Genomic DNA, 18193 nt, shown 5'->3' with positions numbered 1-18193 from the left:
GTTGCCATTTATTGTAAACGGGCGATATTTTTAGCAACGTGTCTAAAACAATACTCATCGCACAGCAGTTTGAACACCGCCTCTAAACTTGACTAACGTCAAAACTTTGCAGCTGTAACATTTTTGTCAGGAAGATTGTGTTTACCTTTATCGATTCTAAACATTGAAAATTTGTACTTTTTTCTTTGTGTATGTGTATGTATACAAATGCCTGCTGGTCGACATATGAATGTGGGCTGTGGTGTGTGTGGGCAGGTACGACTACGAGGTGCTGCTGCAGAACTCGACGTTCTGCCTGGTGCCGCGCGGCCGCCGCCTGGGGTCGTTCCGCTTCCTGGAGGCGCTGCGCGCCGGCTGCGTGCCCGTGCTGCTCTCCAACGGCTGGGCGCTGCCCTTCGCGCAGGTCATCGACTGGCACCAGGCCGTCGTCTGGGCCGACGAGCGCCTCCTCCTGCAGGTAACGCACCGCCACTCTGCCCTGCCTTGCTCTGCTCCGCTTCTCGCGTCCTCCTGCCAGGCCGGACTGCTCACGTATTGTCATCGCGTGTTTCTTTTATTCCCCGCTCTCATCTGACAAATACGGGGTGATTCAAAGAAGTAACCCTGATTTTAACTGATGCAGCTTGTAGGGTTGAATTTAGTTAGGCCACACACTGCGAAGCCATTTGCAGTTATTTTAATAGAGGTGTAAGTTCAGCTACTCGCAAGGACTTACATACACGGTCTCGTCACATTCATTAATGTGACACCCGCCTACATCATCGTCAACGTGCAGAAACAACTTTCACATGGCAGGTGGCAGAGCTAACACTGGGGTGTATATACTCGTAAAGCGTGTCGGGGAGACGCGGAAATCAGCAATCGCTTGGTTCGTGCACTCATGCTGACTGATGTTCATCGGCGACGAAGACTGGAATTTGTGTGCCAGTACCGCAAGTGAAGCCCGCCCGGTTAGCCGTGCGGTCTAACGCACGGCTTTCCGGGTTGGGAAGGAGCGCCTGGTCCCCGGCACGAATCCGCCTGGCGGACTTGCGTTGAGGTCCGGTGAGCCGGCCAGTCTGTGGATGGTTTTTAGGCGGTTTTCCATCTTCCTCGGCGAATGCGGGCTGGTTCCCCTGATTCCGCCTCAGCTACACTAAGTCGACGATTGTTGCGCAAGCAAGTTCTCCACGTACGCGTACACCACCATTACTCTAACACGCAAACATAAGGTTTACACTCGTCTGGTGTGAGGCGTTCCCTGGGGAGGTCCACCGGGGGCCGAACCGCACAAAAACCCTCGGTTCGGTGTGGGGCGGCGGAGGGGTGAAGTGGACTACGGTAGTCGTCGTGGGGTTGTGGACCTCTGCGGCTACGGCGGGGACGAAGCCTCTCCGTCGTTTCTAAGACCCCGGTTAACATACAATACAATAAAATACCGCAAATGGACGTGCGCTGAGTGGCGATAGGTGATCTTTTCAGATAAATCCTCTTCTATTCCCCATCGGACAGATGCCTACTGGCATTCACTGCGTCAAACATCTGAAAGCAAACACCGTGCAACAATTGTCGGAGGATGGAGCTTTGTGCTCAGGAGAATGCTTTTGTGGCATTCCTTGGATGATCTCGTCATTCTGGAAGAAATAATGTATCAACACCAGTATGAAGCTATCCTTCGGGACCATATCTAACCCCCAACATGTTTCTCCCCTGCACGATCGGATCTACCTGCACCACAATGCATCGTGTCACACGCCCTGCAGTATAAGAGCGTGGTTCGAAGGCAACCGGAATGAGTTTACTGTACTTTCCTGGTCGCCAAACTCCCCGAATTTTGAGCCCAGTCGAGAATCTGCGGGATAGCTCGATCGAGTTGTTCGCGCCACGCCCCTTCAGCCGGGAAATCTACCGCAGCTGGTCACCGCACTGAGGTCGGCATGACTCCACGTCCCTATCGGAACCTTCCAGAACCTCACTGACACTCTTCCCGCACATATCGCAGCGGTCCGAGCTGCAGTCTATGGTTCATCAGGATTTTCACAGGTGGGCATATTAATGTGGCTGGACAGTGTAGAATACATTACGGTCGTTTTGTTACGACAGTGTGTTCACCAAAACAGAACAGATAGGTTAATTTCAGTCATTCTTTTCAAAACAAAATATACGCATCAAGCCGGCCGCTGTGGCCGAGGGGTTCTAGGCGCATCAGTTCGAATCCGTGCAGCTGCTACGGTTGCAGGTTCGAATCCTGCCTTGGGCATGGATGTGTGTGATGTCCTTAGGTTAGTTAGGTTTAAGTAGCTCTAAGTCTACGGGACTGATGACCTCAGATGTTAAGTCCCATAGTGCTTGGAGCCATTTCATACGCATCAACAAAAGTATTCCATCTTCCTTTTATTTTGAAATTCATTGCACACAAAACAAAACCTGGCTCCGAGGCACGCCTATACTTTGATTTGCATTGTGTCCAGATCACCATATTAAAGAAATTGTGGAACGACAAAATAGTACGTTTCCCATGGCGATTTTGCACAGCACTCCTGAGCAACGCAATACGGGGTGGCAAATCCCCTTACACGGATGTAGAATGAATGCATCCTGAAATACCATCGATGACATCATCAAGGCAGTCCTGTTCCAAACTGTCCCACTCTCCAATGGCGACTCTGCGTAAGTCACGCAGAGTACGTGGTTGTAGTCGCCATCCAAAAGGTTCTCGTTTCAGTGAATTCTACACAAGTTCTATTGGGTTCATATCCGGGAAACAGTCACGCCACTATTGCTTGCAGAATATCTCTGTACCGTCCAGCAGTGAGATTGCCCTCAACAACCAAGAGAGCTGTAGAACATGACTCCGCCGGCCGTGGTGGCCGAGCAGTTCTAGGCGCTTCAGTCGGGAAACGCGTGACCGCTACGGTCGCAGGTTTGAATCCTGCCTCGGGCATGGATGTGTGTGATGTCCTTAGGTTGGTTAGGTTTAAGTTGTTCTAAGTTCTAGGGGACTGATGACCTCAGATGCTAAGTTCCATAATGCTCAGAGCCATTTGAACCATCAGAACATCATTCCACTATCACCCTGTTGCACATATGGTATGGGACACAGTGTTGTGGGCGTTCGGTATTAACTAGTTGTCGCCAAACATATTGTCTGCGATTAGCAGGGTACAAACGGATCCACGTTTCGTCCATAAACATTACGGCACGCCAATACTGCGGCGTCCATTCTGCCTATTTTTTGGCCATGTGCAACGGAATTGATGGTGTTGTGGTGAACGAGGCGCTGCTGGTCGTGATTGTCAGGAATTGAGATACATATGATGCAATGACTTCCTGTAGCCTCTTCGAAAGCCGAATTCAGTTTTGGAGCACTCATCCCATAGTTCCTTCGACTCAAAAGTCGCAGATATCGAGCGCTTTGTGCACTTGTCAGTTATGGAGGAACTGTGGGTTTTAAGTCTTCAACACTACCTGCCAAATGGAACAGATTCAGTGTCGGCATGATATATTACTTTGACTCTGGTGCACACGTCGAGCAAGTTTGCAGGTTGGCGGGTCTTCCGTGTGTGACATGGTGAGGCAGACCGGGTCACTGTTCTTAGTGGCGTGCTGGATGTTGACTCTGCTATTCCGCAGATATCTCTAATACGCCCCTGCCGGAACTTTACTTTCAGCTGATGTGCTGCAGTCCATTGGAATGCCAGGTTCCACTCGTAGGTAGCGCTCATAGTAACTGTGCATATCTTTACTTCCGATCGCTACAGGAACAGTAACAACGACAACAACAAGAGCAACATACCTGGAAAGCATATCGGGGTTATGTAAAACTTTTATTGGTGTGCCTAAGAAATTAAATACATGTTCCTTTTATTTCTGAAAATCTCTCAGGATTTTAGTTACTTGGGACAAATGGAATATTGTCAGATGGATCAGGATTAGAGTGCTTAAATACACGTAGTTTCCATCTGATGATCGGGCTGTCAGCAACCTCAGCTGGATGGACACAACAACAGACAGTCATCACCCGCCTGCAGTGTGGTGGCTGCGACCGGTCCGTGTCTTGAGGCTGCGCTCAGGACTGCACACTTAAGGACATATGTGCCAGCCATGACTCACTCATCATGACTGCATTCACACTGAAAGTACTGACTGAAGTGCCTTCCGTCAATCCTACCTGTGAAGTGCTTCTCGCCAAGCCTAGGTGCAAAGTATTACTCACTTGTAGTAAATATTTCCTAGAGTTCCGAACAATTTTATGTATGTATGTGGATCCGTATAATTGGCTAGCTTGGAATTTTTGTCTCGGCAATGAAATTGTTTAACAGCAATTTTTGCAGCTGTTCAATAACGCCCTCTTTCTTTAGACGCTTAAGAAATTCCGTACTTGACAAGAAATATTCTCTCCGAAAGCATTCCACTGTTGCCTCGAGGTATGTTTTTCCCTTCCAGTAACTGCTGACTCCGTACTGCCAAATCATTAACCATCTTTGACTTATGTCTTTATTGTGTAAATGGTTACGTCTCTACCTCACACTAATAAGAAGCGTCATGGCCTACCGAATGGTGTCTGCAACATCTTTTCCCAACGAACTGTCTCTCCTTTGTCTTTCTGTGTCTTTCTTGTCCTATCTGGCTTACGTATTACCAACTGATGGGTGAAACTCTCATAAAAAATATCCTCTCACTTCCCCACATTTATTAGTGAGCATTAATATGGAATGTGTCTAATATTCGCCTGTATGACGACTTGAACTATTCTGGGAACACTTTCATTGAGGTGTAAGAATGCCTGTGGAGAAATGGCGGTCCATTCTTCCTCAAGATCCGAAACCCGAGAAAGTAGTGATGTTGGACACTGGAGTTTGGAGCTGTGTCAACGTTCTAACTCATACCAGAGGTGTTCCATTCAGTTCAACTAGGGACTCTTGGGAGGCTGGTCCTTTTAAGGAATGTTATTTTCCACAAATCATTGCCTCCCACATTCTACTTCATAACATGGTGGATGTCATGCTTATAGAATCATGCTGTGCTAACTGTCGCTGAAATGAACGCAGTAGACAGTGCTCTAAATTGTATTTTTCACATTTAATGCTTTCTTAAGCGCAATGAGGGACCATGCCATAATGGCGAAAATACTCCCATACCATATCACCACCACCACCACCACCACCACCACCTCGTCCTCGTCCTCGTCCTCGTCCTCGTCCTCGTCCTCGTCCTCGTCCTCGTCCTCGTCCTCGTCCTCGTCCTCGTCCTCCTCCTCGTCCTCCTCCTCCTCCACCGTGCTTCACTGTTAACACTATACATGAAGGCAGATGACATTCTCTAGGCCTTTCCCTATACCGTGGTATAGTGTGATTCATCACTCCAAATCACTAGTTTGCAGTCATCCACTGTCCAGTGACGTCACTCTTTACACCAACTAAAGTGTTGCTTAGGACTGACTACAGAAATGTGGGGCTTATGACGAGCTGCACGGCAGTTGTACCCATTCTTTTTGACTCCCTGAGCTCAATCGTTGTGTTAGCTATACAGTTGGTAGGACTTTGAGACCCGTGGGTGATTCCTTTCGCAGACGTCGTGCGATTTTTTACAACCACCCTCCACAACAATCTACGGTCCTCTTTCCGTCAGCACACGAGGTCCGCCAAGTCTTGATTTAGCTGTGCTTGTTCCTTCGCGTTTACCCTTCACAATCACATCGTCAACAGTCGACTTGAGCAGCTTTAGAAGATTAAAAAGTCCTCTCTGGGTTTGTCACTCAGGTGAGATCTACGTCGTAAGTCACTGAGCTCCCCTTACGGACTCATTCTGCTGTTAGTGCTTCACTACTGGCAGCGCAATACGGCCGCCTCCTTTCATACTGGCGGATCTGCCTATCGTAACGCCCAGCGGTCAGTTCCACATTACACAGGGGTTTGCGGATATCTTTGATCAGATAGTGTATACTGGGACTACATGTCTGCCAGTGTAGTGTGATATTGACAGTCTATCTGCCGAGGTGAAGTGGAATAATTGTCTATCAAAACAAGACATGGTTGTCTCACTGGGAGGTCCGCGATCGTTCATTAAGTAAAATATGGCGTTTCAGTCTTCGATCGCTATTCTTTATTTTCAATAACCGGTTTCGGGCTAGCTGCCCATCTTCAGATCATATGTTGTAGTTACAGAGTAACTTGTCCGTACAGAACACACAGTTCACTGTCATAAGTAAAGTAAATTTACTTTACTTACGACAGTGAACTGTGTGTTCTGTACGGACAAGTTACTCTGTAACTACAACATATGATCTGAAGATGGGCAGCTAGCCCGAAACCGGTTATTGAAAATAAAGAATAGCGATCGAAGACTGAAACGCCATATTTTACTTATTGAATAATTGTCTTCCTGGTGACACTAGTGAGAGGTAATCAGAGATGGAAGAGATGTAAGTCTGCCTGGGAGTGAAACACAATGATTTGGTAGTTGGTTTTTGGCAGGCGAAAGCACTAGAGAAAACTATCTAAGAGCAACTGCTGAAGGATTTTGGCCATCTCTAATGAATGTTGGAAGATCGCGTGACAAGCATAGGGAAGGACGCAATGGTAGAAGGCAAACAAAAGAGCAAAGACGCGCAAGAAAGACACGGAAAAATGGAGTAAGAGTTAATGTCGGAGGGAGGACTGCCGGAGAGAGAGGCAGTAACGGCGGCTACAAACAGGCAGATAGAGATGTTTTTCGTATTCCCTACACCGTTACATAGATGAGAACTGGATTAAGTAAACCAATTTCTGGGCGACTAGTAAGTGCTACAACAAAGATCAATAGCCGAGACACTGGGTTGGCGATTATGAAGCAAAGCAAAATACAGCTGCGAACCTCGGCAAAGAAATTGTGTAGTTAGATAAATGGTGTGGATGCAGAAGAACCTCATAGAAAAACCTTTTGTATCCCGCCTGGGAGGCGGCGCGTGGGTAGGAACAGGAGCAGGAAAAGGTGCAATCTCTCGGTACTGCAAATACAGTTAAAACACCTTCACTAGTGGGTAAACGTAGGCAAACATATTACATAACTTGCAAGGTGGTGCGAAGTTAAAGCGAAGTGTCCTGGCTGTCTGCACCTGATGAAATGGGCTGAAGCAGTCGAGGAGCTCGTAGACCTCGACAGCACCGGCCAGTTGCCGGTCACACCTTTATTTATACCGATGGCTCCAAAACTGTCGATGGTGTCGGATGTGCCTTTGTCGTCGGGGCCGCCAAGTTTAAATACCGGCTCCTCGACCAATGTTCCAGCTTTACGGCCGAGCTTTTTGCTCTCCATCAGGCCGTTCAGTATGCCCGCCGCCACCGCCATTCATCGTATGTACTCTGCTCTGACTCACTCAGTGCTCTTCAGCGCCTTGGAGCTCCCTATCCGGTCCATCCCTTGGCTCAAAGGATACAGCAGTCCCTCCAATCTTTCGCTGATAATGGTTCTCCTGTCAGCCTTCTGTGGGTTCCCGGACATGTAGGAGTGCCTGGGAATGAGGCTGCGTATGCTGCAGCCAAGGCTGCAGTCCTCCTGCCTCGGCCAGCCTCCCATTGTGTTCCGTCATCTGACGTTCGTGGGGATGTTTGTAAGAGGCTTGTGTCGTTGTGGTGGGATGCTTGGTCATCCCTCCAAGGAAACAAGCTCCGGACAGTAAAACCGCTCCCAACTGCTTGGACAATCTCCTCCCGACCATCTCGGCGAGAGGAGGTCCTTCTGACCAGGTTGCGGATTGGGCATTGCCGGTTTAGCCACCGCTACCTGCTCTCCGGTGACCCAGCCCCGCAGTGCCCTTGTGGTCAGGCATTAACAGTGCGCCATGTTTTATTGTCGTGTCCCCGCTTTAGTCAATCTCGTGTTGTCCTGTCCCTGCCATCTACTTTACCGGATATTTTAGCTGATGACGCTCGAGCAGCTGCTCATGTTCTGCGTTTTATAACTTTGACTGGCTTGTCCAAAGACATCTAACCTTTGTACTTATTTTATCTACATCTTTGTTAGGTCTTTCTGGTGTCCCCCCCTCCCCTTGAGTTTTACTAGATTCCCTGTGCTCTAACAACAGTGACTGGGCGCTAATGACCTCAGTAGTTGAGCGCCCTTAAACCCCACCCAAAAAAAAAAAAAAAGCACCGGCTAGAGGATGATGTCGTCGGTGTCCCTTGTTGTGCCAACCTAGCAGAGCGGACCTACGTTGTGGCATCGTAGCTATCGATACCACAAAACCAACGTCACTGATTACACGAGTACACGGCAACTTGCCATGACTTACTGAAAGATGTATAACTGTGGATGGGTTATGGACATATCACAGTACATCCAAAATAAAAGAAACAAAAAGACGAACTTTCACGCCGTCGAAGCAATCATCCTCTCAATCAGCAAAGGAATTCAGTGATACAATCTGCAAAAAATGTCTTCGTGGCTGGGTCCAGGGATATTCGTGGTGTGCTGTAACAGGATTTTCATCCAAGCATACTCACTGGACTGAGTCCTCGTGTTCGTGAGACTCACCCAAACAGTGAGGCCCCAAACTGTTTAAAGACGAGTTGGATTTTCCTGTTACGGCTCTCTGCCAGAGTAGTGTGATATTGACGGTCTATCTGTAGAGGTGAAGTGGAACAATTGTGTTCCTGGTGGCACTAGTGAGACGTAATCAGAGATGGAAGAGATGTAAGTTCGCCTGGGCTTGAAGATTCCTCAATCCGACTGGGACCTTCTCCACTACCCATCTGAACACCCAGACCTGTCACCGTCCACTTTTCCATTCTTTGAGGCTGATGAAACAAACTTTAGGCGGTCAACGTTTTCACATCGGTTGCATGCGCAACACTGCGCACTTAGACCACATAGTTCTGTGAACAGCGCATTTCGAAATTTCAGGCCTACAGGCAGAAGCACTTTTTTGCTACATGGATACTTTTCGATACATCTCTGCACATTGATTGTCATTGGAAGAATGTAGTATGAGGGTTGCCATTTTGTATATCGGGTGGAACACCAATATTATACGTACTATGGGACTTAACATCTGTGGTCATCAGTCTCCTAGAACTTAGAACTACTTAAACCTAACTAACCGAAGGACATCACACACATCAATGCCCGAGGCAGGATTCGAACCTGCAACCGTAGCGGTCACGCGGTTCCAAACTGAAGCGCGTAGAACCGAACGGCCACACCGGCCGGCTTCTTACTTACGAAGAATAGTGTACCTATAGCAACAAATGCTGCCATTAGTAAGTGAAAAAATGATGAAATATTACATGTAAAAAAAAATTACTTTATGTTTTCGAACTTCCACTGCTATGAATGTAAATTTTGAATCCTTCCTGGTCACGCTGACAAAGTTTTATGAATTTATTTGTAAAAGTACAGACAGTGGAATTTAAAATGTCCTGTGGTGTCTCTCCTGCTCCAAGTCGGCCCGTTTGACGTCCTACCTCCCTTAAAGCTTTTTAAATAAAACAAATTTATTAACATTCTACAGCTTTATTCTCATGTCTACATATTTATTTCTCAACATTGTCACCCTGTCGACGAACATTTTTCTCCCAACGAGAGACCCATTTGTTGATACCGTCAATGTAGAATCTCTGACTTTGTTGACGATGTCACAACCTCACTTCTTCTTGTACCGTTTCGTCACTATCAACGTGAAGTCCTCGAAGGCGTTCTTTAAGTTTAGGAAACAGATAACCGTCGGATGAGGCATAGTCGGGACTGTATGGTGGACGATCAGTAACAGTGACCCCCAAGACGTCGAATTGGTTTATATGTCATAAGAGCAAAAACAGCCGTTTCCAGAGATACAAAAGGAGCATGTAGTGCTTTCTGATGCAGTAGAGGTAACATGATTAGATGAATCCTTGCAATATTGAGGGCTAGCGCTTTCTTCCACCTAACCCTTCAATTGAAGACATGCGCGGAAAAACGGGCTAACCATCAAATGTAATAGCTTAGAGATAAGTGCTGACATCTGTTGCTATGTACGGGAACTATCAAAACTGACCTTGGTCTCACCCGTAAGTAATATTTAGGGGTGAAACCAATGTCAATTTTGATAGTTCCCGTACCTAGCAACAGATGGCAGCTCTTACCTCTAACAAGGGAACCTCCCCATCGCACCCCCCTCAGATTAAGTTACAAGTTGGCACAGTGGATAGGCCTTGAAAAACTGAAAACAGATCAATCGAGAAAACAGGAAGAAGTTGTGTGGAACTATGAAAAAAATTAGTAAAACATACAAACTGAGTAGTCCATGCGCGAGATATGCGACAAGAAGGACAATGGGAACTCAGGAGCGCCGTGGTCCCGTGGTCCCGTGGTTAGCGTGAGTAACTGCGGAACGAGAGGTCCTTGGTTCAAGTCTTCCCTCGACCGAAAATTTTACTTTCTTTATTTTCGCAAAGTTATATGTCCGTTCGTTCGTTGACGTCTCTGTTCACTGTAATAAGTTTAGCGTCTGTGTTTTGCTACCGCACCGCAATACCGTGCGATTAGTAGACGAAAGGACGTGCCTCTCCAATGGGAACCGAAAACATTTGATCGCAAGGTCATAGGTCAACCTATTCCTCCACAGGAAAACACGTCTGATATATTCTATGCGACACTGGTGACGGCATGTGCGTCACATGACAGGAATATGTTGTCGACCCACCTAACTTGTACACTTGGCGAATGGGTAAAAAGATTCTTCTACCTTGCCCGATTTAGGTTTTCTTGTGGATGTGATAATCACTCCCAAAAAAGTGATGAAAACATAAGAGTTTGTCACATAAATTGAAAATAAAAAATTAAACTTTTCACTCGAGGGAAGACTTGAACCTAGGACTTCTCGTTCCGTAGCTACTCTCGCTAACCACGGGACCACAGCGCTCCTTGACTCCCATTGACCTTGATGTTGCCTATCTTCGCATGGACTACTCAGTTTGTATATTTTACTAATTTTTTTCATAGTTCCACATAACTTCTTCCTGTTTTCTCGATTGATCTGTGTTCAGTTTTTCAAGGCCTATCCACTGTGCCAACTTATAACTAAATCTGAGGGGGGTGCAATGGAGAGGTTCCCTTGTAAGCTTTTACGTTTTACGGTTAGCCCGTGTTTCCGCGCAGGTCTTCTGTTATGGTTCTGAATTGTGATATATCTTAAAAGATTTCTTCGTGTTAGCCAGTTTTCTTAGGTCTTCATGAATTTTTGTTCGCTATGTGTTAGCTTATTCATCGATAAATTTAAGCTTAGAAGGTTCTTTGTGAACCTGTTCTCGTTCATTTCACATAAGTAATCATAAAACTGTAATTACCTTTTCCTGATTATACCTCTGATTTTTTTTTTTTTTTTTGCTTTATGTTGCCAATTTGAGTTCTCCTGAAATTGCATTTTTGCGTTTAAGATGCAGCATTTTCCTTGTCTTTGTTTTTCGAAGGTTTGTTCACATATAGGCACTAATTCAATAAGTTTTCTGGCTAGTTTGTTGCAGCCCCTTATGATTTTGTCTTTGGTGAGAATCTTACCTCAGAGATGGCTGCATTAATGAAAACAAAAGTAAACAGAAAATTTAAAACAAATATAAAGAAACCATGAAGTGTCAGTACTATTTCTCGATAAAATCGACACAAATAATTTTTTTCGTATAAAGTTGATTGATTAATATCAAAACTTTTAAAATTTTTCTGGAACATTGCTTCAAGAAAAACGGCGGTCTTCATAGTATTATAACTTGTCTCAATACACACAGTTGTGATCACATTCAAGTTGTTTATTTTTAGGTAACCAGTTTCCATCTTCTAACAGATTAGCTTCGGGTCTAACATTACATAATGACCGTAGGAACCGTTGGCGTGGTGCAGGTCCGTCTGTGCAGATGTGCAGAACACTGCTCAGCAAGTAAGATCTGAACAGGATCGAAACCGGTCATCCAAAAATCAAAATAAACAACTTAAATGGGATGACGACTGTGTGTGTTGAAATAAGTTCAATACTCACCAACTGCGACATGGTCGCGTATACAAACAGTGATCCAATACTGTCAATAGTTTTTTTTATTCCAGTCTTTGATCACAGTATCAATTCTTTAGACGATGACCGTTTTCAGTCCGTAATGACCATCCTCAGATCTTTTTTACACCATGTCCTAAAGTGATAAGGCCATAATGGCATCGTCAAAACATATAAATGTAATCAGCACAGCATCGTCACATAGATCTACAATAAGGTGTAGAATAGGCCACATCGTTCACACAGTCATTATTGCAACTGGCTGCTCTAGTACTGGCTAGAGTAGCCAGTTGCAATAATGACTGTGTAGACGGTGTGGCCTATTCTACACTTTATTTTAGATATATGTGACGATGCTGTGCTGATTACATTTATATGTTTTGACGATGCCATTATGGCCTTATCACTTTAGTACACGGTGTAAAAAAGATCTGAGGATGGTCATTACGGACTGAAACCGGTCATCGTCTAAAGAATTGATATTGTGATCAAAGAGTGGAATAAAAAGAATTTGAAGTTCAATGCTTTTTAATGCAACCCAATTATGTTGCATAAAAAGTTAGATGGAAACAAAATAACTAATTTTTTTTTCTTGATTTTCAGCTACCATCACAAAAATAGTGATTCATGAAAGAAAGACCTACGAATTTTCGCAATTTAATTAATGACTCAGATGCAAGCATCGCGTTTGTCTTTCTTTAAGTGAAAGAATAATATTTTTATGCCAGAGTAGTAGATCTGTACTGAACGGTTTTAGTGATGCAATTCTTTGTTGCAGATCTGACAAGAGATTACGGAGAAAAAAAAATCTGTGATTTTTGCGCTGTTGACGCAGCCGTTTGATTGGTGCGCCGCACGGAAGCCTACATCACTCTCTGCGGAAACAAGAATCCAAAGAGGCGAATGACACGCGATATTTACGCCACCAGCCTCGATGCAGAGTGGAATAAGCTTCCGTGCGGCGCGCCATTCACACTACCGCAGCGACAGCGTGCAAATCCCCAAGTTCAATGAATTTTTACTCCGCTATGTCTGCTCAGATCCACAAAAAAGAATTAGAGCGCTGTCTTTGCCTCTTGCGCATCCAGATCTGCTGTCCTGGCGAAAAAAAAAAAAAATAAATAAATAAAAATAAAATGAAATACCGTTAGTTCCATAAAAAGACTGAAGTAGGTCCCTGTATCTCGGTGTTCATGAAGTTGTGGAAACGTGTTGCTTTTGGTTGGATGTGGTCCTTTTTACTTTTCTTCTCTGTGGAATGAGATTGTGAATATCTTCATCGATCCAAAAGTTACTTCGGGTGAGAAAGGTAGGCGCCGTACCCTGTATCTGTCGCACCCACGACCAGTCGCGCTCTCGAGCGGTGACGTCAGCACAGTGCGGAGGCTCCGACCGCCGGCCACGGACGCTCGTCCGGCCGCTTGGCTAGGCGGGCTGCCACTGGCCGCGGGGGTGGGGCCGCGGTGCAGCCAGTCCGGTAATGAGAGCCGAGAAGAAACCCGGCTAATGACGGGCAGATCCCGGCCAGCTCCGCTAATTAGCGAGAGATCTGGCCAGCCTGCGCCGCTCTGAAATACTGGTCCCCCCCCCCCCCCCCCCACCCAATCACCCCCTCCACCCCTGGCAGCGCAGTTCTCCTGCGCGAGCCTTTATTGTGCAGTGGCTGCTCCTTCCTCCGCTGGCGTCCGTCCCACTCCCTTATTAGCGGGATCGCTCCTGCGCGATGGACCCGAAGGCACTCTCCTGAGAAGTAGCTCGCGTACTTCCTCGTCTTGCTGAACGCCCTGCTTGTACCATACCCGCTTCCGTAACAGAGTCCGCTTATGCGCTCTTACGTACTCTTGCTCCACGTTGAAGTAGATGCTTCGAACCGTGTTGGTGGAAGAAATTTTGATCGCCTGTACATGGCCGGCATGCGGAAGGCAGTTCGTGGCGTAAAGGTTGATTGGTCATCAATCCGAAGGGTATATGTACGCCACAGCCTCGCTGCCCGCTGGGAGTAATTACCCCGTAACTGTTCGCATATCAGTAGTGGCACTGCTTGGGTGACCTTGTCGTAGCCAGTGACGGCTCAAGGCAGTGGTCGCAGAGGGAGACACAAACCAGATTGATATCAGAATGAGATTTTCACTCTGCAGCGGAGTGTGCGTTGATGTAAAACTTCCTGGCAGATTAAAACTGTGTGCCGGACAGAGACTCGAACTCGGGACCTTTACCATTCGCGGGCAAGTGCTGTACCAACTGAGTTACCCAAGCACGACTCACGCCCCGTCCTCACAGCTTTACAGCTTTACGTCTGCCAGTACCTCGTCTCCTACCTTCCAAACTTTACAGAAGCTCTCCTGCAAAGGTCCCGAGTTCGAGTCTCGGTCCGGCACACAGTTTTAATCTGCCAGGAAGTTTCATAGCAGATTGATATCGCTGCCTGGCGAGGATCGTAGTAAGCAGCGATGGTGCAGGCTAAATGGGACGGTAAGACGCAGGCGGTTTGATTCATCATCGCCTGGCCATGACAGCGAGCACCGAGGTGGAAGCATAAACGCGTCTTTAAACGATCAAACGTGTTCGACAAAATCGCTCTTTTCTAGCTGAAGTTTTTCAGTTTAACCTCACTTTGAATCAGACGCAGTTCATGTTTGTGTGTATTTTGAGCGTAGTGAATTTGGCCACAAATGCAGACAAAGCAGTCCTGGCTTTGACTTTGGCACTGTGTTTAAAGATGAAGAAGAAAACAAGACTCGGGTCCAAGGAATGGCGTAAAATGAGAGATTTACTCATGAAAATGTGCTAAAGCAAATATTAGTCTCAGTACCCGATGGTTACAACTTTCTTCGAAGAGACAATGAAACTTTTTAAAACGTATTAAGTCCCTCCTAAAAGAGCAAATTTGATTGGCCAGTTCGCTCTTATCTAGCAACGGATGTATCAAAGAAGCCCGTACACGTACTAAGAAAGCTTGTCAGTTTAACCTTACTTTTGAAGCAGACACTATTCGTATATGCTGTATTTTGGCGCCGGCCGGTGTGGCCGAGCGGTTCTAGGCGCTTCAGTCTGGAACCGCGCGACCGCTACGGTCGCAGGTTCGAATCCTGTCTCGGGCATTGATGTGTGTGTTGTCGTCAGGTTAGTTAGGTTTAAGTAGTTCTAAGTTCTAGGTGACTGATGACCTCAGATGTTAAGTCCCATAGTGCTCAGAGCCATTTGAACCATTTTGTATTTTGGCACTAGTGGGAATGGCTACAAATGCAGATAAAGCATTTCTAACATTGCCTTTGGCATTATGTGTAAAGTGGGGGAAAAAAAACAAGACGTTGGTTCAGGGACTGGATTAAAGTGAGAAACACGCAACTGGAAACCTGTTAATGGAAATGTCTGACTCAGAACCTGTTGATTACATCAACTTTCTGCGGATGGATAATGGGACATTAAATAACTTGTTTAGCGCTACTTCGCCCTCACGCTGAAAAAGAAGACACAAGTATGTGAAAATTTATCCTCTTCTACTTGGTCCTCTAATGACAGATCATTAAAATAACGCAACGTGGGAACATACAGCTCACATCGTCCGTGGAAGACCCGGAGGACTTCGATTACTTTTACCGGTTTCGACCCTCCAAAAGATCATTTTCACAAAAGCGCGTTACACGTAAGGATCATGTGTTTGCACCACTTTTTTCTGGGGAAATTTACACGCAAAGCTATGTAGCAAATAATACTAGCATTCTATTCAACAGCACACTTATTATGGAGGGATACTGACTCAGTTTTTCAGGCAAACAGAAGGGTATGTGGGGGTACGTAAAATATAAATCAAATCTGGCACGAAGTCGCGCGCGCGCTCACTAACCTTTCTACTTACCCCAGCAAATAATTTCTTTGTAAGAAAGTAAAAACGAAACAGCTTTACAGTATGGATAAATCAATGGAGATTGCACTTTTGTTTAACACATTGACCATTTTTTGAAAAGACGTAGTCATCGCCTTCGACTGTTAAAGAAGGTTAACCCATAAATCACACCATTGCAAGTGGTATTTTTAAGTTTTGAAATGTGCTAAAGACAAAATCATTGTATCTGAAAATGGCCAAAGGTCGACATTTGGATCATGGACTTTATAAATAAATAATTTTCACAGTCGAAGGGGATTACGATGTCCGTTTATAGATATTATATGACTATAAATATCTACATAAAATATTCTCGGTGTTTTCTTGTATTCAGGACATTGCGATATAGTTTTTCCGTGATTTTCCTAAATTACGTCGGGTAGATGCCAGGCCACAGCTGAACAATGTTTTTTTTATCTAGAGCTGTAAAAATGTAAATGCCTTTGTGTATGAATTACGTTTTCTATCCTTAAACTGAAATACCATGATATGTGCAATATCGTTGTAAAAGTGATCTGCAGATTAATAAAACTTTTGCTGCTGCTACTACTACTACTACTACTACTACTACTACTACAAGTGCAACAAGTACACTATGTGATCAAAAGTATCCGGGCACCTGGCTGAAAATTACTTAAAAGATCGAGGCGCACTCCATCAGTAATGGTGGAATTCAATATGGTGGTGGTCCACCCTTAGCCTTAATGACAGCTTCCACTTTCGCAGGCATACGTTCAGTCATGTGCTGGAAGGTTTCTTGGGGAATGGCAGCCCATTCTTCACGGAATGTGCACTGAAGAGAGGTATCAAAAATGTGGTTGGAAATCTTATGGGACTTAACTGCTAAGGTCATCAGTCCCTAAGCTTACACACTACTTAACGAAGTCGGCGTTCTAAAGCATCCCAAAGGGGTTCTATAGGATTTAGGCGAGGACTCTGTGCAGTCCAGTCCAGTCCATTACAGGGATGTTATTGTTGTGTAACCACTCCGCCATAGGCCGTGCATTGTGAACAGGTGCTCGATCGTGTTGAAAGATGCAATCGCCATCCCCGAATTACTCTTCAACAGTGGGAAGCAAGAACATGCGTAAAACATCAGTGTACGCCTGTGCTGTGATAGTGCCATGCAAAACAACACGGGGAGCAAGCGCTCCCCCCCCCCCCCAAGAGATACACGACCACACCATAACATCACCGCCTCCGAATTTTACTGTTGGTACTACATGCGCTGGCATTCCCCATACCCACACCCTGCCATCGGATGGCCAACATTGTGTACCGTGATTCCTCGCTCCACACAACGTTTTTCCACTCTTCAATCGTCCAATGTTTACGTTGCTTACACCAAGCGAGGCGTCGATTGGCATTTACCGTCGTGATGTGTGGCTTATGAGCAGCCGCTCGACCATGAAATCCAAAGTTTCTCACCTCCCACCTAACTGTTATAGTACATGCAGTGGATCATGGTGCAGCTTGGAATTCCTGTGTGATGGTCTGGATAGATGTCTGCCTATTACAAATTACGACCCTCTTCAACAGTCTGCGCTCTCTGTCAGTCAACAGACGAGATCGGCATGTACGCTTTTGTGCTGTACGTGTCCCTTCACGTTTCCACTTCACTATCAAATCGGAAACAGTGGACTAGGGATATTTATTAGTGTACAAATCTCACGTACAGACGTATGACACAAGTGACACCCAATCACCTAACCACGTTCGAAGTCCGCGAGTTCCGCGGAGCGCCCCATTCTGCTGTCTCGCGATGTCTAAAGACTACTGAGGTCGTTGATATGGAATACATGGCAGTAGGTGGCAGCACAATGCACCTAATATGAAAAACGTATGTTTTTGGAGCTGTCCGGATACTTTTGATCACATAGTGTAGATGCGACGGACAACGCATTCTCCTCTTGTGCGAAACATTGATATTAATATGAGCATTTGAGACGATGTAGACCATTAATATAAAAACCTAAATGTGGAGGTGTTCGGAAGTAAAAATTCGTAAATAGCAAAAATAAAATTACATTTTATTTGAAGCTGTTAAGTTATGTTAGCTGTGAAGCTACCTAAAATACCAGAAATGTTTTGCACATATTACTAAGTATCTAAGAACTGAGACGAAGTCTCACTTGTGTAATAATTTTTATTCCATGCTAAAACCGTACCCCTTAGTCGGCGTGGATCTTCTTGATCCCTTCCGGGGCGCTGATCGTGAACTCTTCCTACAGGTGTAGCGGACGTGAACATTGTTCACAGGTGTCGTTAAGCTCCCGGGTAGAGGCGGCCCCGCTGTTTTGTCACGGCACTTGTTTTTCCTGAGCCGGGCC

At 45.7% G+C, this 18193-nt stretch overlaps 1 protein-coding gene across 1 annotated transcript in view; it reads left to right on the top strand.

The window, feature by feature from the left end:
- The first annotated feature begins 229 nt into the window (after window positions 1-229).
- LOC126208731 (exostosin-1-like) overlaps window positions 230-18193 on the top strand; it is a 214515-nt gene continuing 196551 nt past the window's right edge. Inside the window, exon 1 of the mRNA XM_049938889.1 lies at window positions 230-457. Coding sequence (XP_049794846.1) covers window positions 230-457 — 228 coding nt within the window. The remainder of the gene's footprint in view (window positions 458-18193) is intronic.

Source organism: Schistocerca nitens, chromosome 1 (assembly GCF_023898315.1).
Source record: "Schistocerca nitens isolate TAMUIC-IGC-003100 chromosome 1, iqSchNite1.1, whole genome shotgun sequence".
Taxonomy (NCBI): Eukaryota; Metazoa; Arthropoda; class Insecta; order Orthoptera; family Acrididae; genus Schistocerca; species Schistocerca nitens.
This window is presented reverse-complemented; position numbering and strand designations above follow the sequence as displayed.